Source organism: Salvelinus fontinalis, chromosome 20, assembly GCF_029448725.1.
Source record: "Salvelinus fontinalis isolate EN_2023a chromosome 20, ASM2944872v1, whole genome shotgun sequence".
Taxonomy (NCBI): domain Eukaryota; kingdom Metazoa; phylum Chordata; class Actinopteri; order Salmoniformes; family Salmonidae; genus Salvelinus; species Salvelinus fontinalis.
In genome coordinates, this window is record NC_074684.1 from 4,177,804 (window position 1) to 4,202,160 (window position 24,357).

A 24,357-nucleotide genomic window follows, 5' to 3' on the forward strand; every position below is an offset into this window, starting at 1 on the left:
GACTCCAGTCCCCAAGTCATAGACTGTTCTCTCTACTACCGCATGAGAAGCAGTACCGGAGCTCCAAGTCTAGTTTCAACAGCTTCTACACCCAAGCCTTAAGACACCTGAACAATAAATCAAATGGTATTTACATTGACCCCCCTTTGTTTTTACACTGCTGCTTCTCGCTGTTTGTTGTCTATAGTCACCTCACAAATTACCTGGACTAACCTTTACCCCTGCACATTGACTTTATTTGATTTCTTTACTTTTTTTCTGAAATATTTTCTTAACTCTATTTCTTGAACTGCAGTGTTGGTTAATTAAGGGCTTATAAGTAAGCATTTTACTGTTTACCTGTTGTTTTTGGCGGATGTGACAAATAAAATATGATTTGACTTGAACTTGATCAAACATCTCTGGAGAGACCTGAAAATAGCAATCAATGCATTTTAGAATAAGCCTGTAACATAACAAAATGTGGAAAAAGTTAAGGGGTCTGATTACTTTCTGAAGGCTGCAGACCACGTAGACACTTCTCTTATAAATGCCTACAGACAACTGTCAGCAGGGTTTTCCATGGTACTGTTACGCCCTCACTCTAGTCTTCTCATAAGACTAGTGAATAGCCTTCTCCTATAAGACTATGTTTACATTTTTATGCGTTATTCGCCTTAATTTCATTGGTTTTATCATTTGTTTTTTATTCATTTAAATTCAGAAGACATGTCCCTCAATTGTTCACGGATAATGTGTCTCCTCCTGGGCAGCTCACAGTGAGTGTCTGGTCTGCGCGGGTCCTCGTCCTCTTTTGGTCAGATGGGAATTTCCCTCACGCTTCCCTCTCGCAGACCCCCACTGGATAGTTCCGCAGGCAGAATCAATCATCCTGTTCGTTAATGCCAAATTGTTGTGGAAATTCTACACATGGTACAGTCGAAGTCAATCTTAAATGAATCATTGTTTATTACAGCAAGCTGGAGAGGTCACAATCAAAGTATCGGTTTGAAGCGAGCTCCGTCGGGGTAGTTTCTTTAGATTTTTAGATTTTTAGATTTAGATTTAGATTTATTTAAAAAAAGATTCAACCTTTATTTAACAAGGCAAGTCAGTTAGGAACAAATTCTTATTTACAAGGATATTACAAGGATTCTTATTGGCTAGGCCACTCCAGGACCTTGAAATGCTTCTTACGAAGCCACTCCTTCGTTGCCCGGGCGGTGTGTTTGGGATCATTGTCATGCTGAAAGACCCAGCCACGTTTCATCTTCAATGCCCTTGCTGATGGAAGGAGGTTTTCACTCAAAATCTCACGATACATGGCCCCATTCATTCTGTCCTTTACACGGATCAGTCGTCCTGGTCCTTTTGCAGAAAAACAGCCCCAAAGCATGATGTCTCCACCCCCATGCTTCACAGTAGGTATGGTGTTCTTTGGATGCAACTCAGCATTCTTTGTCCTCCAAACACGATGAGTTGAGTTTTTACCAAAAAGTTATATTTTGGTTTCATCTGACCATATGACATTCTCCCAATCTTCTTCTGGATCATTAAAATGCTCTCTAGCAAACTTTAGACGGGCCTGGACCTGTACTGGCTTAAGCAGGGGGACACGTCTGGCACTGCAGGATTTGAGTCCCTGGCGGCGTAGTGTGTTACTGATGGTAGGCTTTGTTACTTTGGTCCCAGCTCTTTGCAGGTCATTCACTAGGTCCCCCCATGTGGTTCTGGGATTTTTGCTCACCGTTCCTGTGATCATTTTGACCCCACGGGGCGAGATCTTGCGTGGAGCCCCAGATCGAGGGAGATTATCAGTGGTCTTGTATGTCTTCCATTTCCTAATAATTGCTCCCACAGTTGATTTCTTCAAACCAAGCTGCTTACCTATTGCAGATTCAGTCTTCCCAGCCTGGTGCAGGTCTACAATTTTGTTTCTGGTGTCCTTTGACAGCTCTTTGGTCTTGGCCATAGTGGAGTTTGGAGTGTGACTGTTTGAGGTTGTGGACAGGTGTCTTTTATACTGATAACAAGTTCAAACAGGTGCCATTAACCTCTACAGAGTACCTAACCCGGATCCGGGAGCACCCCCCACACCCCCCACACTGATTAGCATCGCTAGCATAGCGTCACAATTAAATAGTAGCATCTAAATATCATTAAATCACAAGTCCAAGACACCCAATGAAAGACACAGATCTTGTGAATAAAACCACCATTTCAGATTTTTTAAATGTTTTACAGGGAAGACACAATATGTAAATCTATTAGCTAAACACGTTAGCAAAATGACACCATTTTCTTACTCCAACAGTTTCTTACTCCATCAGGTGCTATCACCAATTCGGCTAAACTAAGATATTGATAGCCACTAACCAACAAAAAAATTCTTAAGATGACAGTCTGATAACATATTTATGGTATAGCATAGTTTTTTTTTTTTAAATGTGCATTTTTCAGGTATAAATCACAGTTCTACATTGCAGCTGCAATCTGATATAGTGCTGATGCAGCTAGAACAATTACAGAGACCAACGTTATATAACTAATTACTTGTCTTAAAACATTTCAGAAAAAATACACAGCGTACAGACATTGAAAGCCCAACATCTGGTGAATCCAAACAATATTTCAGATTTTTTAAATGTTTTATAGCGAAATTAGCATAACTAGCTAATTAGCATAACCAGGCCAGCCAAAACCAGCTGGACGCGCGCGACCAGTTCACATGCACGACAGATATATGAAATAACATCGTAAATTGGGTCTTACTATTGCTGGTCTTTCATCAGAATGTTGATCAAGGTGTCCTTAGTCCTGATGAGTCGTTCAATCCATTCACAATGGCAACTTCCCCTCTTCATTTAGCCTGGGTACTGGTCGACTGGCACGGTCCATGTCCAAAGTTAAAAAACTCAAAGAACGGAACACGGCAAAACTCCCGAAAAAATTCTAATAATCTGATTAAACTATATTGAAAAAACATACATTACGGTGATATGGTCACATGTATCAAACAAACTTCGACACGGAGATAGTTTTCATCCGTAACGTCAGCATAACAAAAGACAATGCCACCTCTGAAAGCGCGCATCTCAGAAACCGGAAGTTGTCGGTCACGCTAAAGAATATGGTCTTATTTCACGTCAGTACAAGATAAACAAAAAATTTCTCCTCTGACGTCTTCCAGACACCCAGAGGAAGAAGAAGGAAGTGTCATTCGGGTCATAGGTCGCGTGACCATATATAGGCAGAGCTTTGAAGCGAGCATACACATCTTGCAATCTTTTTCTGGCTCAGGGAAAGTGCTGTGAAATGACCTGTGTTTGACTCAGAGACTCAATTGGAACGGTTTTAGAAACCATAGCTTGTTTTCTATCCAATGCTATATGGTTATATGCATATAGTAACAGCAATAATTGAATAAGAGGCAGTTTAGTCTGTAGAGGCAATTATGCTAATGCGAAACAGCACCCCCTGTATTCTCAAGAAGTTAATACAGGTAACGAGTGGAGGACAGAGGAGCCTCTTAAAGAAGAAGTTATAGGTCTGTGAGAGCAAGAAATCTTGCTTGTTTGTAGGTGACCAAATACTTATTTTCCACCATAATTTGCAAATAAATTCATAAAAAATCCTACAATGTGATTTTCTGGATTTTTTTTCTAATTTTGTCTATCATAGTTGATGTGTACCTATGATGATAATTACAGGCCTCTCATCTTTTTAAGTGGGAGAACTTGCACAATTGGTGGCTGACTAAATACTTTTTTGCCCCACTGTATTTGTACCATACACTACTGTCATACAGTCTGCTGCATGAGCTTGTAACACTGTTCACTACAATAGACAAACTAACATAGGTGCTGGAATCTACATCATCTCATATTACAGTACACTCCATTAGGCCCTATTAACTTCCATTAGCCCGCCGTGTGTGTATTGCACCTTGAACTGAGGCCGGTTTGTCCCGCTCATTGATGGCCATGAGAACATTGTGGAGCTCATTATACACAGCCTTCACACTGGGAGAGAGGGAGAAAATCAAATCAACGTTTATTTGTCACGTGCGGCTAATACAACAGGTGTAGACCTTACAGTGAAATGCTTACTTACAGGCTCTAACCAATGGTATGAGAAAAAAAAGGTATGTGTGTGTGTGTGTGGGGGGGGGGAAGATAAGGTTAGAAATGGGAGGGAGAGAGGGGGAATGAGAGATCAGGGCATGACAGAAAGGATCCGTGAGAGACATGATAAAGATAAACCACCCAATCTTTACACACCCTCCTCGTAACAATCTGACTGCAGGTCTCATTGTTGATGACGTTCATTGTGGATCATTGCTGATCCTCTTCCTCTCCTCCTCCTGTGATTCTTCAAAGATAGAATCCATCTCCTTCATGTAGCGGGTTACCTCCTCCAGAACCTTCTCAAAGCAGGGATCGCATCTAGGGGTGTTGCATTTGCGGGAGATATACACATTATTACACACAGCCACTTACATATGCAGTATAAAGGCAAGTTTCCAGTAGAACATCTTGTTATTACATTATTGAGCAAAGGGTAAATGTAAAAAAAAAAAAAACATATTCTGTACTTTGACTGGGGTTGTACTGTATTTTCAAATGTGTTGGTGGATGATAGGTGGATATCCTTGATGTAGACAGTTTTTTATTACATTTTTTACGTCATATCAGGTATGACTGCCAGAAACAAATAAAGCTTTATAAATGATAGGTATTTAAATGGACTACATGGTTTCAAATAATAACATTAATTAGCTAGTTAATCTACTCATCAAGGCCTTTTAAAATAGGAAGTCAACTCTGCTGTTTACAGCTAGCATTAGACATCTAGCTAGGAATTGTAGCTAGGTAAGACCTGAATGTATCTCTGGTTAATAACATTAACTAGCTAGCTAGATCAATACAATGCATAGCCAGATTATTTTTTATTTCTGGAATAGTCATAAATAGCTAGCTAAATAACTGGCTAGGTAGCTAACATTCGGGAGCTATCAATGTTCAAACGATACTTAACCTAGCTAGATATGTAGCTAGCTAACTTTAGCAAGCTGGGTGTCTAGCTAGTACCTAAATTCAATGTCTAACATTGTGAGACACAAACAGAACAATGCATAGAATAATCTGCAGAAAAAGGCACATACAATAACTTTTAACCAAGCTAACTAGCTAACTCCCATTGGTCTGTTTTAACTAACGTTAACTAGCAAGCTGTTTGGGCTCCTTGTGGTCAATTTACAGTGTACAAATTGCTAAACAACCAACCCGTCTGTCGCAACATGACCAGAAGAGCTAACAACCAGATTTTTGTCTGGACTATATCTTCTGGTGGAAGAATTAAATTGTATGAATCGATGTCTGCAATATACAACATTTGAATAGTTCACCTAACTTCAAATTATATGACAAAACAAGCTATGTATAGTGTAGGGAATCATCATTGTACCATCTAAATCGCTGTGAAATTGTATTTTCAGCTGTTTGAAGCTGGTGTACAAAACCGAAAGTTATTAACCTCTACCGCTTCTCTCTCCCGGATCCGGGATCCCCCCCATCAAAAAAGCTGACTAGCATAGCCTAGCGCCACAGGGATATCATATAACATAATTTTCATGAAATCACAAGTCCAATACAGCAAATGAAAGATAAACATCTTGTGAATCCAGCCATCATTTTTTCAGATTTTTAAAATGTTTTACAGCGAAAACACAATATGTATTTCTATTAGCTAACCACAATAGCAAAAGACTCAACCGCATAGGTTGCTATCACAAATTCGACCAAATAAAGATATAATTAGTCACTAACCAAGAAACAACTTCATCAGATGACAGTCTTATATCATGTTATACAATAAATCTATGTTTTGTTCGAAAAATGTGCATATTTCAGATATAAATCATAGTTTTACATTGCAGCTACAATCACAAATATCACCAAAGCAGCTAGAATAACTACAGAGAACAACGTGAAATACCTAAATACTCATAAAACATTTATGAAAAATACATGGTGTACAGCAAATGAAAGACAAACATCTTGTGAATCCAGCCAATATTTAAGATTTTTTAAGTGTTTTACAGCGAAAACACAATATAGCATTATATTAGCTTACCACAATAGCCAACCACACAACCGCATTCATTCACCGCAAAGGTAGCGATAACAAAAAAAACAGGAAGTGTAACGGTCGTAGAAGTCGTTCTCCTCCTCAGACGAGGAGCATGGATCGGACCAACACGCAGCGAGGTATGATGACATACTGAATTTATTAAACAAGACGAAACACTATGAACACTTGAACAAACTACAAAACAATAAACAAAGTAGACAGACCTGAACTTACGAACTTACAATAATAACACGAAGAACGCACGAACAGGAACAGACTACAAACACGAACGAAAAAGTCCCGTGTGGTAAGACATACACAGACACGGAAGACAATCACCCACAAACAAACAGTGTGAACAGCCTACCTTTATATGGTTCTCAATCAGAGGAAACGTCAAACACCTGTCCCTGATTGAGAACCATATAAGGCTAATTACCAATTAACCTAAACATAGAAACACATAACATAGAATGCCCACCCCAACTCACGCCCTGACCAACTAAACACATACAAAAACAACAGAAAACAGGTCAGGATGTCACGATCGTCCATGGAAGAGTGAGAGGACCAAGGCGCAGCGTGTAAATAATACATCTTCTCTTTATTTAGGAGATGAACTAACGAAGCAAAACAACAAATAGACGACCGTGAAGCTATAACCGAGCAAAATGCAAACATGCAACCTAGACACAGACCTAGACACAGACTAAGACACCGACTAACTCAATGACCCAACAAACACATGATGCCTATGGCCGCCTAAAATATGGCTCCCAATCAGAGACAAATGAAAGACATCTGTCTCTGATTGAGAAACCACTCAGGCAACCATAGACATACCTAGAAACCCTCACTAAACCATAGACATACCTAGACATACTCACTCAACACAAAACCACACACACACAAAACCCAACAACCCCTTAACCATATAATCACCCAAACACCAACCTCCCCCATGTCACACCCTGACCTAACAAAAATAATAAAGGAAACAAAGATAACTAAGGCCAGGGTGTGACACAGGAATGTGACAGGAAGCATAGAAATTGCTCAAAGATCAACCATTTCGTAGACTTGCTTTCAATGAGAATGACAGATCTATAACTCACATTTATATTTGAATTTGGTCAGGTCACCAAAAAAGTTACATATTTCAGCTTTACTTTAATATGTTAACTGTTTTAAAATCAAGGCACGCAAGGCAGTCACATTTACCTGTGACTATTCAGAAAATACATAATGGGTAAGTTAGGTACTGTGGTAAATGTATTCCTTTCATGCAAATGTAGGCACTTTTAAATCATTATATAGTCCATAAATACTTATGTAATTGTAAGACCTTTTTACAGTTGATCTAGTGTCTGTAGCTTAAACTGTTAAAGAGCTGTAACATTTTGAAAACCAACCATTTTAGGCTGCCATTGACAGTCATGTTGTTTTATGCGCTTTCAAATAGTTATAATGCACAGTAATAATGTATGGTGGCAGGATTTAGAAATAATATATTTTTTTACAAAAATGATTTGATAAAACCTTTGTGTTTATTAAGGATCCCCATTCTTTCTGGGGTTCAGCAACATCAAGGCAGTAATGTACAATACCATTTTTTATTGGAATCACTTTTATAGATAACTTTGACACCTTCTGGAAACAGTAGATACTCTACAAGAATGACGGAGTCCATCCAAATCAAGGATGCATTGAAACAATGACCCAAGACCAGCTCTGTTAATCCCTACCATTGTGACAATGAGTCGTCATAATGCTGCATCAAATGTACGGGTTCCTAGTGCCGTTGGCAGACACAATGGAAGTAACTTAAAGTATGTCCCCCTAATGGCCCTGAATACCTCTGTTGATCCTACAGCTATTATATGCAGTAATCATGAGCCTTTGAACCAGAGTTATACTGTTAACACTGAGGCGGTGTGCCATAGTAGGAAGACCACCGTGTGCAGCTCACCCTGCTCTATCAGCTCCAATGTAAATAACATGAGTAAGTCTAGTTCTGATTCCCAGTAAAGCATAAAAAACAATCAAGCAACCCAGAAAAGTGCTAAAAATAGCCGATATTAACATATGCTGCCTAAGAAACGAGGTCCATGAAGTCAATAACTTGCTTGTAACAGATTGCATTCATATTCTGACTATCTCTGATTTTCACTTAGACAATACCTTTGATGATACAGTGGTAGCAATACATGGTTATAACATCGAACCGAAAGAAAGACAGAAATGCCAACAGGGGTGGTGTTGGGGTCTATATTCAGAGCCACATTCCTGTAAAGCGGATCTAATGTTAAATACTGTTGAAGTAATATGGCTACAGGTTCACTTCACCTCGCCTCACCTGGAGCCCATTCTTGTGGAAAGTTGATATAGACCACCAAGTGCTAACAGTCAGTCTGGATAATATTTGTGAAATGATAATGTATGTGATATCAACAGAGAGGTATATTTTCTGAGTGACCTTAATATTGATGGGCTTTCATCAAGCTGCCAACAAAAAAAAAAAGCTTCAAACTGTAACCAATGTCTACAACCTGGTTCAGGTTATCAGTCAATCTACCAGGGTATTTACAAACAGCACATTAATTAAATTATCAACATGTATTGATAGCATCGATGGGTAACGATGCTTCAAGGTCTCAGAGCAAGTGACGTCACCGATTGAAAGGCTATTAGCGCGCACAACCGCTAACTAGCTAGCCATTTCACATCCGTTACAGTTGCATAATTCTGATTTAAAGCAGTATCCAAATTCATCGGATGTAGTGATCACAACATTTGACTCATTTCAGGAAACTAGGCATATGTCGCGCGTCATTACTTCACAGGAGAAGCATTTGAACGTAAACGTTTTTTACCTTTATTGAACCTGTTTGCTTAGCCTGTCTAGGATCAGCGTGGCGCTAGTGGCACCCCCCCCCCCCCCCCCCCCCCCCCCACTGAAAAACCAGTGCCGCGAAATTCAAAAAAAATTTTTTTTTAAATATTTAACTTTCACACATTAAAGTCCAATACAGCTAATGAAAGACACAGATCTTGTGAATCCAGTCAACTTGTCCGATTTTTAAAATGTTTTACAGGGAAGACACAATATGTAAAGATGTACATCTATTACCTAAAAACACATTAGCATAATCCACCATCTTTTATTTGTCCACCAACACCAGTAGCCATCACCAATTCGACTAAACTAAGATATTTATAGCCCCTAACCAACAAAAAAACTCATCAGATGACAGTCTGATAACATATTTATGGTATGGGATAGGTTTTGTTAGAAAAAAGTGCATATTTCAGGTATTTGGCATAGGTTACAATTGCACCCACCGTCACAAATGGAATAGAAAAACTACTTAGAGCAACGTGTTTACCTACTTACTAATCATCAAACATTTCGTAAAAATACACAGCATACACGAATCGAAAGACACAGATCCTGTGAATACAGACAATATTTCAGATTTTCTAAGTGTCTTACAGCGAAAACACAATAAATCGTTATATTAGCTTAGCACATAGCAATTAGCAGCCCAGCATTGATTCTAGCCAAAGTGAGCGATAAAAGTCAACATCGCCAAAAGATATTAATTTTTTCACTAACCTTCTCAGAATTCTTCCGATGACACTCCTGTAACATCACATTACAACATGCATATACAGTTTGATCGAAAATGTTTATATTTAGCCACCAAAATCATGGTTAGACAATGTGAAATGTAGACAAGCTGGTAAAGAAAAAGTCCTTGCGCCACTTAGACAGTGATCTACTCTTATACATAAATACTCATAAACGTGACTAAAAAATATAGGGTGGACAGGGATTGATAGACAATTTAATTCTTAATACAATTGCGTTATTACATTTTTTAATTTATCCTTACTTTTCAATACAGTTTGCGCCAAGCGAAGCTACGTCAAAAAACATGGCGTCCTAAGCCACTAAAATGTTTCGACAGAAACACGATTTATCATAATAAAAATGTCCTACCTTGAGCTGTTCTTCCATCAGTATCTTGGGCAAAGGATCCTTTCTTGGGAGGAATCGTCTTTTGGTGGAAAGCTGTCCTCTTGCCATGTGAAAATGCCAACTGCGTTCGGGATGAACTGAAAGCGTGCCCACCTATTCACAGCGTTAAAGAAATAAATGTCCCAAAATCGCACTAAACGGATATAAATTGCTATAAAACGCTTTAAATTAACTACCTTATGATGTTTTTAACTCCTATAACGAGTGAAAAGATGACCGGAGAAATATAACAGGCTAAACTAACGCTTGGAACAGGAGAGGGTCGGTGTTCTCCACGCGCGTTACGCAGCAAGAAAAGACTTGCTAGCTACAGGGTTTTTTCATTTGTAGTGCCTGTGAACGCGCAATCGACCCCATTGGAATCGTCATCACGTAAAGGCATCCAGGGGAAGACGTAAGAAGTGTCCGTATAGTCATAGCAAAATCAGTGCCGTTTTAACTGACTCCAGAACAGTGGCCAAAATTTCTGAAATCTGACTCCATGTCAGGGAAATTGCTGTAGAATGGGCTCTGTTCCACTTAGAGACAAAATTTCAACTCCTATAGAAACTATAGACTGTTTTCTATCCAATAATAATAATAATATGCATATTGTACGATCAAGGATTTTTTGGGAAGCCGTTTCAAAAATTACCCAATTAGCATAAATAGTCTAAACAGCGCCCCCATCCCCAACAGGCTTAGAAAAGAGTGTCCCTTTCCTTCCAATGTGTCCCTTCCCTTCCAGATACCTACCCAGATTCATTCAGGGAGTAACGTTATGAGTTTGGATTATGGTTCATTGTTTAGCTAGTTAGCTACATGTCTAAACAAAAGACTCTACTATGTAACCGTTTCACTACACCTTCTGTATCCTGTGAATGTGACAAATCAACTTGGATTTGATTTGATATAGAATGTGTTTACCAGAGATGACAGTTTAAAGAACATGACCTGCACTAAAGTCAAATTAGGATATAATGTTAGGCCAACGAGACAGTGTCCACGTTCTAAAATTATCCGGTAGAATGCCCTGCTTATATTTCATCACACTCACAACCTTAAGCTATTGTCTGTAAATGGCTCACCATTAACTTGTAAATAATGATCTTGTTGTGATTTATTTTCCAGAATAATGAAGACAAATGATCTAAAGTGAAGACGTCCGCTATATGATATCGCCATTATTTGAACTGGCTAGCCAGCTAACTTAACATTAACTAGCTAGCTAACAAGCTAGAAACAAACAAAAACATTGTTTAGAAAGTCGCTTTTAGTTGCCTGGTTTGCTAGATCGACATACGTATATTAAATTCATTTTTAAACGGGTGGATTTATTGGTGTTAAAATACACTAGTCATGCTATTTTTGACCACCAGGCTGCTGATGTCATTCAGCCTGTAGTTTTTGTGTTTATACTTTTTCATAACGACAAGATTGATGTCGGAAGGCGAATATTTTGTCACTGCTATAACTGTTGATAGAAGTAAGATATAAACCAGCTTTTAGTAATGAAATCTTTGGTTGTTTGGTACATGGCCTTTATGTGAATCATTAAAGAGATGGGTGGCGGTAAGGCTTAAGAGGGTGTGAACGATGCTGAATGGGTGTAGACAAAGAAGAGCTCTTTAGCGCCAAGATATTCAAGTGACATTTTCTCAAAGGTGAGTTTACAAGTTTATCAACTTTCAAAGCAGAATTAATTTCCCATTATCTGCCAAGGCAGCAGCTACTCTGCCTGGTGTCCAGCAAAATTAATGCAGTTTATACAATTTTAAAAACATTACAATACATTCACAGATTTCACAACACATTCTGTGCCCTCAGGCCCCTACTACTACTACCACATATCTACAGTACTAAATCCATGTGTATGTGTGTGTATAGTGCGTATGTTATCGTGTGTATGTGTGTCTGTGCCCATGTTTGTGTTGCTTCACAGTCCCCGCTGTCCCATAAGGTGTTTTTTATCTGTTTTTTAAATCTAATTTTACTGCTTGCATCAGTTACTTGATGTGGAATGGAGTTCCATGTAGTCATGGCTCTATGTCGTACTGTGCGCCTCCCATAGTCTGTTCTGGACTTGGGGACTGTGAAGAGACCTCTTGTGGCATTTCTTGTGGGGTATGCATGGGTGTCCGAGCTGTGTGCCAGTAGCTCAAACAGACAGCTTGGTGCATTCAACATGTCAATACCTCTCATAAATACAAGTAGTGATGAAGTTATTCATCTCTCCTCCATTTTGATCTAGGAGCGATTGACATGCATATTATTAATATTAGCTCTCGGTGTACTTCTAAGGGCCAGCCGTGCTGCCCTGTTCTGAGCCAATTGCAGTTTACACTCCAGAGTTACTCCAAGCAAATTAGTAATCTCAATTTGCTCAATTATGACATTATTCATTATGAGATGTAGTTGAGGTTTAGGGTTTAGTGAATGATTTGTCCCAAATACAATACTTTTAGTTTTTGAAATATTTAGGGCTAACTTATTTCTTGCCACCCACTCTGAAAATAACTGCAACTCTTTGTTAATAAGTGTTGCAGTTATTTCAGTCACTGTAGTAGTGTCAGATAATCTCCCTAAGGAGAAGTGGGTGTGGAGTCAGGCGCAGGAGAGAGCAAATTTCACAAGGGCGTTTTATTAACAAGTCCAAAGAACAGGAAACAGGACTACAACAGTAGCCTCAAAACAACCAGATACCGTCCAGGAAAAAAACACCTGTTCAACAGAACACAAGAAAACTCAACCCAAACTAAATGACAGCAAACGTAACAATCCCGCACAAAAACCCAAAGGGTATGGCGAGATAAAATACCCCCCTTAATTACCCCAAACGAACACAGGTGAAACACAAGACAGACATAACCAAATGAAAAGGAAAAAGGATCGGTGACAGCTAGTAGACCGGCGACGACGACCGCCGAGCGCCGCCCGAGCAGGGAGAGGCGCCACCTTCGGTGGAAGTCGTGACATTCCCCCCCGACGCGCCTCGAGGACGACCCGGAGGTCGAGGCGCAGGGTGATCCGCGGGGCGGTGGAAATCACTCAGCAGTGATGGATCCAAGATGTCATCCACCGGTACCCAGAACCTCTCCTCTGGACCGCAACCCTCCCGACCCACGAGGTACTGCAGGCCCCTCACCCGACGTCTAGAGTCCAGGATGGAACGTACAGTGTACGCCGGACCCCCCTCGATCTCCAGGGGGGGGGGGCGGAGGGACCTCCCGCACCTCAACGTCCTGCAGTGGACCAGCTACCACCGGCCTGAGGAGAGACACATGAAACGAGGGGTTAATACGATAGTAGGGGGGAGCTGTGACCTATAACACACCTCGTTTATTCTCCTCAGGACTTTAAATGGCCCCACAAACAGCGAGCCCAGCTTCCGGCAGGGCAGGCGGAAGGGCAGGTTTCGGGTCGAGAGCCAGACCCTGTCCCCCGGTGCGAACAAGGGGGCCATACTACGGTGGCGGTCAGCGCTCACCTTCTGTCGCCCACCGGCCCGTTTCAGGGGTTCCTGGACGTCTCTCCAGTTCTCCTTTGAGCGATGCACCCAATCCTCCACCGCAGGAGCCTCGGTCTGGCTCTGTTGCCACGGTACCAGGACCGGCTGATAGCCCAACACGCACTGAAACGGCGACAGGTCCGTGGAGGAGTGGCGAAGTGAATTTTGGGCCATCTCGGCCCATGGGACGAACCTCGCCCACTCTCCAGGCCAGTCCTGGCAATACGACCGCAGAAACCTGTCCACATCCTGGTTCACTCTCTCCACCTGCCCATTACTCTCGGGGTGAAAACCAGAGGTCAGGCTGATCGAGACCCCCAGACACTCCATGAACGCCTTCCAAACCCGGGAAGTGAACCGGGGACCCCGATCAGAAACTATGTCCTCAGGCACCCCGTAGTGCCGGAAGACGTGTGTAAACAGGGCCTCCGCAGTCTGTAAGGCCGTAGTGAGACCGGGCAAAGGGAGGAGACGGCAGGACTTAGAGAACCGATCCACAACGACCAGGATCGTAGTGTTCCCCTGTGACGGAGGGAGATTGGTAAGAAAGTCCACAGACAGGTGTGACCAAGGCCGCTGTGGAACGGGTAGGGGCTGTAACTTCTCTCTAGGCAGGTGTCTAGGAGCCTTACACTGGGCGCACACCGAACAGGAGGAAACATAAACTCTCACGTCCTTCGCCAAGGTGGGCCACCAGTACTTCCCCCTAAGAGCCCGCACCATCCTATCGACACCCGGATGACCAGAGGAGGGAAGCGTGTGGGCCCACCTGATCAATCTATCACGAACACCAAGCGGGACGTACCTCCGACCAGCTGAACACTGTGGTGGAGGAGGTTCTAACCGGGACGCCCGCTCGATGTCCGCGTCCACCTCCCATACCACCGGTGCCACCAGACAAGAGGCCGGAAGTATGGGGGTGGGATCGATGGACCGCTCCTCGTCATCATAGAGACGGGACAGTACGTCGGCCTTAGCGTTACGGGAACCTGGTCTATAAGAGATGGTGAAACGGAATCTGGTGAAAAACATTTGCCCACGTTGCCTGGTGAGGATTCAGTCTCCTCGCCGCCCGGATGTACTCCAGATTACGGTGGTCAGTCCAGATGAGAAAAGAGTGTTTCGCACCCTCAAGCCAATGTCTCCATACCTTCAGAGCTTTTACCACGGCCAGCAACTCCCGGTCCCCCACATCATAGTTTTGCTCCGCCGGACTGAGCTTCCTCGAAAAGAAAGCGCAGGGGCGAAGCTTCAGGGGCGTGCCCGAGCGCTGTGATAGCACGGCTCAAACACCAGCCTCGGACGCGTCCACCTTCACTATGAATGCCAAAGAGGGGTCCGGATGTGCCAATAGGGGAGCATCGGTAAACAACGCCTTCAGACGACCAAAAGCTCTGTCCACCTCCACTGACCACCGCAAACGCAACGGCCCCCCCTTCAGCAGTGAGGTAATGGGAGCAGCCACCTGCCAAAGACCCCGGATAAACCTCCGGTAGTAATTGGCAAACCCTAAAAACTGCTGCACCTCCTTTACCGTGGTCGGAGTCGGCCAATTACGCATCGCCGCAATGCGGTCACACTCCATCACCACCCCAGATGTGGAAATGTAATACCCCAGGAAAGAGACGGCTTGTTTGGAGAACACACATTTCTCGGCCTTGACGTACAGGTCATGCTCCAACAGTCACCCAAGTACCTTGAGCACCAGAGACACATGCGCAGCGCGTGTGGCGGAATAGATCAATATGTCATCGATGTAACCCACCACACCCTGCCCGTGCAGGTCCCTGAGAATCTCGTCTACAAAGGATTGGAAAACGGCTGGAGCATTTTTCAACCCATACGGCATGACGAGGTACTCATAATGGCCAGATGTGGTACTAAACGCGGTATTCCACTCATCTCCCTCCCGGATTCGCACCAAGTTATACGCGGTACTGAGATCCAGTTTTGTGAAGAAGCGTGCTCCGTGGAATGACTCCACCGCCGTGGCGATGAGAGGTAGCGGGTAACTGAACCCCACTCTGATGGAATTTAGACCTCTATAGTCAATGCACAGACGCAGACCTCCCTCCTTCTTCTTCACAAAAAAGAAACTCAAGGAGGCAGGTGACGTGGAGGGCCGAATGTACCCCTGTCCCAGAGATTCGGTGACATATGTCTCCATAGCCACCGTCTCCTCCTGTGACAGGGGATACACGTGACTTTTGGGAAGTGCGGCGTTCACCTGGAGGTTTATCGCACAATCCCTTTGTCGATGAGGTGGTAATTGGGCCGCCCTCTTTTTACAGAAGGCGATTGCCAAATCGGCATATTCGGGGGGAATGCAGCACCAGGCCTACTGTACATGTGTCAATACTATCAGAGTCCTACAAACCACAGATTGTCAATAGGTGTAACGTGTAATGTTTTTGTTATTCTGTATATGAACCCTTCATCTATAATAAAACTTAAAAGTACTGTACGTTGATATCTCATACATATTTTATAAAGGAGTAGGCTATTATCCAGTAGCCTAAACAGATTTACTAAGATGTTATGTGCTGGACTGCTGGTGATATAATGGGCTCAATGAAAGTCAGTTTTGTTTCCCCCTCATACATTGTTGTTTGGTTGTTTGTTTTCAGTGTGTGCTGGGGATCTGGGATAGGTCGAGGCTTGTGTAAACTTGGTGTTACTTGCTGAGGAGGCCTGTAATTCGCACATTCTGAAATTCCAAACAAAATGTTACAGTATGGCGAGCTGCCAAACCTGAAATGAACGCTGATACTCGAACCCGCACAACGTAACCACATCTTGATGGACAAAAAAAAACAACTGTTAACTCGGAACTGCAAAATCGGACTTTAGTGAGTTCAAGACAACTGGGAACTATGGAAAAAAATAGCTACGACTGGGAAAATACGTTTGTGTACGGACAGACGCTGGGAGATGCGAAGCAAGTACAGGGAGTGAATATTTAATGAATAACAGACATGAAACAAAACACGGACAGCTTCTGGACAAGGGAAACATAACACTGACACAGGGATCAAACTGAGGAAGAGACTAATATATTGTAGAGGAGGCAATCAATAAAGTAATGGAGTCCAGGTGAGTCCAATGAAGCGCTGAGGCGCGTAATGATGTTGACAGGTGTGCGTAATGATGGGCAGCCTGGCGCCTTCGAGCGTAAGAGAGGGGGAGCGGGAGCAGGCGTGACAGTTTGGAACTTTCATCCAACTCGGAATTGTAAATTCGGAAATCGGGCCTCTTTCTAGATCTACGACCTGAAGATCACTGATGTCATCATGATTCAACTGTTTTTTTCCCAGAGTTCCCAGTTGTCTTAAAAGCACCATAAATCCAGAGAATGCCAGACTTTGATGGCAAGGTTTGCCTAAGTAGGGCCGCCACGCCACCTTCCTGTTCAAGTGAGCACAGCACAACAACGTGAGTCCAAAAATGTATTGTATGCTGCTGCATAAATGATGTCATATGCCAAGGGGATATGTATACTGAAGCTAAGAAAGTAATAATAGATGTATGCTGTGTGGCCCGTGTGCCTCACTCTAATAATTTGTTCTATTTTCACCTCTTAATTTCGCCTACCGTTCTGACTTGATGGTGCACATGTAGCCTACAACTTGTTTTTGAGAAATGTAATCATTGAATATTGTATCCTACCGTTCTGACTTGGTGTACAGGGAGAACACTGTAAGAACGGCCCATGTTCTGAATTCTGTCGGTGTACATTTCAAAAGTGCTGAACAAATAGTTATATTGACTACGTCTGTCCGAGATTGCTCATTGTCTTAAATGAAATTACATATTGCCTTTTATCTGTTTGTCGTCCCCTCATGCACTCTTTTCTACATCTCAATTGTCAGTAGAAACCACTTAAGCAAGTCAGTCATATCAGCAATGTTTTTTTAAAAGGCAGTAAATGAGGCTGAATGAACTGTTTCGCTGCAAACAAGGCTCCGCTGATAGCCAGGTGTCGCAGTGGTAAGGTGTTGAGCTTGCTGTTGGGACAGCTTTATGTAGGCCCTAACAGTTTGTGGGCAGCGTTTGTCACCATTATAGTGCAATTCATGCATAGTTAAGTGTTGTGTAGTGGCTTTGCTGGCATGCATCTCACGTTTTTTTTTTTTTGCCCGACCAAGACACTGCCTATAGGATCCAATATGATACTGTTTTATTTCCAATACTTGCAGAAAACGTAGGCATAAATAATAAATATGGTACAGTACAATAGGGAAAATAGAATAAAGATGCTCTTCCCCTCTGATCTGAAAACAACGCGCTCTGTGTTGCAGGTAGAATGTCACAGTGACACGATGCTGCTACCAAATTAGATGATTATGCAACGCTTGCTATTGCACACTGGCCTTTGCCAGGTTGTAGGGAGGGGAGGAGCGGGGTCCTAAAAGAGTTCGCTGCCCCTCACGTTTCATCACTTGAGCGCTCGACTTCCCCGGATCGGTCCTAGGACGCATTTTAGGCGCGTGGATGCATGCTTGCTATCACTGACTACCTTTTTTACTTTTTATCGCGTTTGCCGTGGTTTCCGGACGAGCAGGAGCCAAAGAGGTGAAATAAGTGCGGTTTTCGCGATGGGAGCACAGACCTCAGCGCATCGGGACGGGAAGAGCCAAGAGGATGCTTCAGCCGAAAATCTGAGATCAGCGGTGAACTCGATTTCGGAGGGAGATAGCGTCATCGAATCCAAGGTAAAACAATGGTACCCAGTAATGGCCACTTTACAGCTGACAATGTCAATATCTACTACCCTCAGGCTTAGCCTACACCCCAGGTTTATAAACATATTTGAGTTTATTTTGATAGATAAAGTATAAAATATTGGGCATCAATGTTGAATATTTTTGAGAATTCATAAACCCACGATGCTGCGATGCAGTGCCACTTTCTTTTTGCTGAGTAATGCTATGAGGTGCCTGTGGTCGCTGCAGTTAGCCTGTCTGTAGTAGGCTGTAGTAGCGGACTAAACTCTACTCCCGCAGTAATAAAAACGCCAACTGTGGTCTGCCGTGGTCACGATTTACGGCTCAATACCATGGGCTCACGGCATCAACAGTCTCTGTGTGCGTTTCAATAGCCCACAGCAGCCTAACCTACTGCAATATTACAACATTTATAAATGTTTAAGATACATGGATCTGATGATGATGGAGAATGATAAAAAGAAGAATAAAAAATAGATTTATTAAACACTTATAATCATATTCATAACACACATGCAGTCATAATACAGGCTGCAATATTTTGTAGCTTGTAATGAAAGGCACTCCCCAAGTTGATTGACAGCTGCTTGTCTTGGTCTTCAGATTTAGCCTCCACATCTAGATAGTTTCCTGCACTTTTTGAAACATATTCAAAGATACCCGAGATAAAATGATGAAAATCATAAAGGTATTGGCCAGTAATAACCTTTTAGCTTTTTGTGTCACATGATAATGCTATGTCTTGATTCCAATGTGCTTGTCCCAGCTCATACATAGCTGACTAATTTAACAATTTGCTGGTCCCATGTTAGTATGTAGGGTGCATAACTGCCACATCTATGTTATATTGCGAACAATGAACTATGTATCATGTTGACAACACGGTCCATATGACTGACACTGATTCTGCTGTGGTGGACAGTGCAGTGCAGTGCCCCAGACTCAGCAGCGCTGGGAAGGCATGTCTCAATTTGCACCATGTGAAAAGAAAAATAACAAGAACACAGGAAATGTCCAAGGGGGTGCCTGGCTGGTTCTGACTTAAGATCCAGACGCACCGACGCGCACACACACATACACACACACACCTTCATTTAATTAGTCATAACAATCCTTCTTTTATTTTGGCTGGTGTTCTAGAAGCCAGGCGTGGCATAGTGGGTGTACAACATGATACACTCTGCAGCTGGGAGCTGTGGATAGGCATCAGTGATGTTTTTGTTCTACTGTAAGATAAGAGGAGATAGGCCCACTGACTCCAGATGGGCTATGGATATATTGCTTCTGTGTGAACGCTTCTGTAGGTTATGAATAATTCAGCTTTAAGAGGACTTCAGCTAATGGCTTTGTACATTTGGCCACCTGCTGTTTTTGAAGCACCCTTAAACATAATGCATTTCTTGACCTTTCAGTAGCCAGAAGGTGAAAAGTCAAGTTGATCTTTATTTTGCTGAATTTCAAAGGTCAACAGCTACATCAAAGAGTATTGAAATATTACCCTTCTATGCTGAACAGCAAATGAATAGTAAATATTAAAGACTTTTAAAGTTCCATTTTCCTTATATTTTGATGAAGCTGTATAGCACAAACTAAGCATTCCTGCAAGCTTGTTTTTCTGTGTGCTGTGTTTGCTCCTGATGTCGTGGTGTGTAATAGTGAGGGTGTTGTGATTTGTGATTTTAGCAAGAATAGAGAAATAGGCGTGTATGTATTGCAGATGACAATATGTACCCCGCTGTAGCAGCTTTGTAGGACTATTCCAGCAACTTGCTACTTTGCTACTTCAAACATTTTTGCTTTCTCACCAATCTCAAATTTGAGTAACTTCTTGCATTTTTACCCAACTAAGTTGGAGGATTGGATACAGGAGCCAGCTTTATGCAATGACAACGAAGGTCATGATTTTGATGGTTTCCCATCTGATTGGTTTAATGTCCACCTATCGAATTAGAGAGCATTCTAAACTTGATAAGACCAGGAAGAGATCAACTGCTCACTGAAGTAGCTATGAGTTGCATACACACCTATTCAGTTTCAGCCTGAAGTAAATCAAACGTTTACAGTTTTTCAGCCCTTTAGTGACTAAACTAACATTGAATGCATGTTTACGGCAGAGTCTTTGTCCTTTGGCCTAGGACCTTCTCTGTCAGGGCCATCATGTGTTAAGAGTTTTGGTCGGGATGCAAATCCAACCAGCTTTAGACGTTTGCTGTTGTCTTTAAGCCTACCTTATGCTGTGAGGTTTCGCTTACCTCATATGTCATATAATCCAGCCCATCTGACTGAGTAGACCCTCATGACCTGTTATAACATAGTTATACCAACTTTATGATATTGAAATGTAGGATTGTCACCCAGTGGCAATGAGAAGCCAGACCATCTCAGGGATGGTGGGGATACAGCTCTAACAGATCCACAGATGATGCAATCTCTATTGCACTCCACACTGTCCTTTCCCACCTGGACAAAAGGAACACCTACGTGAGAATGCTATTCATTGACTACAGCTCAGCGTTCAACACCATTGTACCCTCAAAGCTCATCACAAAGCTAAGGATCCTGGGACTAAACACATCCCTCTGCCACTGGATCCTGGACTTCCTGATGGGCAGCCCCCAGGTGGTAAGGGTAGGTAACAACACATCTGCCACGCTGATCCGCAACACTGGAGTCCCTCAGGGGTGCGTGCTCAGTCCCCTCCTGTACTCCCTGTTCACCCACGACTGCATGGCCAGGCACGACTCCAACACCACCGTTAAGTTTGCAGGCGACACAACAGTGATAGGCCTGATCACTGACAACGACGAGGCATCCTAAAGGGAGGAGGTCAGAGACCTGGCCGGGTGGTGCCAGAATAACAATCTATCCCTCAATGTAATCAAGACAGAGCAGATGATTGTGGACTACAGGAAAAGGAGGACCGAGCATGCCCCCATTCTCATCAACGGGGCTGTAGTGGAGCAGGTTGAGAGCTTCAAGTTCCTTGGTGTCCACATCACCAACAAACTAGAATGGTCCAAACACACCGAGACAGTCGTGAAGAGGGCACGACAAAACCTATTCCCCCTCAGGAGACTGAAAAGATTTGGCATGGGTCCTCAGATCCTCATAAGGTTCTACAGCTGCAACATCGAGAGCATCCTGACTGGTTGCATCGCTGCCTGGTACGGCATCTGCTCGGCTTCCGACCGTAAGACAAATTGCAGACTATCGGTCACACTTGATACGGCCACACAACTTTACCATAGCCTGTAGGTGAGCATGTCATAACATTTATTTTTTTGTTGCGTGTTCAAGCAGAGGAGTTGTTTCCTTCATCGATTCAGAAATGAGTGACTACCACGCGCTCCCCTTCTACGGGCATGTGGGGAGGGTTCTTGAAATGTAACATCCATCACAATGTAGCAGCTGGAATACAGCGGCCCATTCTAGCCGTTTCAAAAGGAGGCGTGACAACATCGTGATTTTTGATATATGGTTACTCGAAAATAGGCGGGATCCTAAATACTAGTAATGGGGGGGGTGTCGATATTTACTTATCAGAATATTATTTTTGGACGATAGGAAAACGATATTATGACAATATTGTATCGTGAGGTCGCTGGCAATTCCCAGCCCTACTAAATACATTGTTTTGCTCCTGACACACAATACCTGTGTCAATCAAGAAATGTATGGAGCATGAACATTCCTTACACAGCACCATCCATCCATAAGCACATACATGCATTCATACAAACACCTTTTACACATGCCTGTGTCATGCTACATGCAGTTCACAATAAAGGGCCATTCACTTGCTCTCAGCAGAACACAGTAGCGGGTGATTATAAACATTGACATGGGTAATGTTATGTAATGTAATGAGTAGATCGCTTAAAGGCCCATACGTTCTTTTATAATGAGCTTTGGCTGGTCTAGCTCCGTTATGACTCTTATTATTCTGTTTAGGACTGAAGGACGAGGCAGGCATAAAAGGGATGGGAGTGGGTGAGGAGGGGGGAGGAGGAGAAGAGAGCGTAAAGCCAAATTGAGGAGCCATTGAGGATAGGCTGAGGGAGACAGGCTTGAGTGTGCACCAGCCCAAAACAGCCAGGAAGAAGAGTGTTTTGGGTGGGTGGGGGGATGGAGGGATGAGAGAGGGGGAGGAGAGAGGTATAGAGAGACCGAGATGTGGAGTGAAATGGGGACCTGCCAGGGTGACATAAAGACAGATGAATCGGGTGATTGTTCCTGGTCCCCTTGGTTAAAAGGATCCTGATGACAGCAGGGGTAGACAGGGAAACGGACTCAGGTAAAGAAAGAGTCTAATGGGGAGATCTAGGCAGCCAGGCCACCCGTGATACAAGTCAGTATTCGACGTCCATCCATGTCTGAACACGTTGGAAGATGACGTGGAAACTGGCCACTAGGGGCAACAGTGAGGGGTGTTACCTTCAGGTAGATTCCATTTTTTGATTGTAGATGGGGTTGGCAGATGGGGAATAAGCCTCTGATTCCAAAAGTTGCTGGTTCGAATCCAGCAATAGGACATTTTTTTGAATTTTCTGTTTTAAGCATATCTCAAACTTTAACCCTTACCTTGGCTATTTGGGGTTAAAGCCTAAACTTTTTATATTTTCATTTCTTTTATTTAACAAGGCAAGTCAGTTAAGAACAAATTCTTATATACAATGACGGCCTACCCCGGCCAAACCCGGACGACGCTGGGCCAATTGTGACTATGGGACACCCAATCACGGCCGGTTGTGATTCAGCCTAGAATCGTACCAGGGTCTGTAGTGATGCCTTTAGCACTGAGATGCAGTGCCTTAGACCGCTGCATCAGTCGGGAGCCCTAACTTAACCCTAACTTCACAATTTTAGAGTTATTGCCTTAACTTAAACACTTCAAAATGTGATGTTTGCCTCAACTTCGATATTTGACGTTTGAGAAACATAGATGAACGTCTCATTCTGACATGAGACTGTGAGAGCTAGTTGGATCGAGGACCTCCTCTCTCATCTGCAGCTATGGGTTAATGGGAGTTTGGACTGAGTAGGAGTCTGTTGCTAGGTCCCAATACTCTCACAAGGCCTCCCTCCGTTCCAACTTATTCTCTTCATTACAACTGAGGGGTGGAAGGACTGGATAGGATTCAACAATATAGCATTACTTATCAAGGCCTGTCAGATCTTTGATCACAAAGGAAAGGCAACGATGAGAGTTTGATTCAACCTTTCATTGACTATGTTCATGTTATAGGAGCCTCACCTGATTACATAATTCAGTTAAACCATAATGGAAGTAGCTTCTGGAGGTCAATCACATTTATTTATAAAGCCCTTTTTACATCAGCCGATGTCACAAAGTGCTGTACAGAAACCCAGCCTAAAACCCCAAACAGCAAGCAATGCAGATGTAGAAGCACAGTGGCTAGGAAAAACTCCCTAGAAAGGCAGGAGCCTAGGAAGAAACACAGAGAGAACCCAGGCTCTGAGGAGTGGCCAGTCCTCTTCTGGCTGTGCCGGGTGGAGATTAGAACAGTACATGGCCAAGATGTTCAAATGTTCATAGATGACCAGCAGGGTCAAATAATAATAATCATAGTGGTTGTAGAGGGTGCAACAGGTCAGCACCTCAGGACTAAATGCCAGTTGGCTTTTCATAGCTGATCATTCAGAGTTGGAGACTACAGGTAGAGAGAGAGAGTCGAAAACAGCAGGTCCGGGACAAGGTAGCATGTCTGGTGAACAGGTCAGTTTTTCATAGCCGCAGGCAGAAAAGTTGAAACTGGAACAGCAGCACGACCAGGTGGACTGGGGACAGCAATTAGTCATCAGGCCAGGTTGTTCTGAAGCATGGTCCTAGGTCTCAGGTCCTCCGAGAGGAGAAAGAGAGCGAGAGAGAGAGAGAGAATTAGATGGAGGATATTTAAATTCACACAGGACACCGGATAAGACAGGAGAAATACTCCAGATATACAATGCCTTGCAAAAGTATTCATCCCCCT

The 24,357-nt window shown here is 43.0% G+C and overlaps 1 protein-coding gene across 2 annotated transcripts in view; it reads left to right on the forward strand.

Moving 5' to 3' along the window:
- Positions 1 to 17,947: 17,947 nt before the first annotated feature.
- LOC129817162 (A-kinase anchor protein 12-like) overlaps positions 17,948 to 24,357 on the forward strand; it is a 63,866-nt gene continuing 57,456 nt past the window's right edge. For both annotated transcript variants that reach the window (XM_055872133.1, XM_055872134.1), the window contains exon 1: positions 17,948 to 18,352. In XM_055872133.1, the coding sequence (XP_055728108.1) occupies positions 18,236 to 18,352 (117 nt within the window). In that variant the 5' untranslated portion in view covers positions 17,948 to 18,235. The remainder of the gene's footprint in view (positions 18,353 to 24,357) is intronic.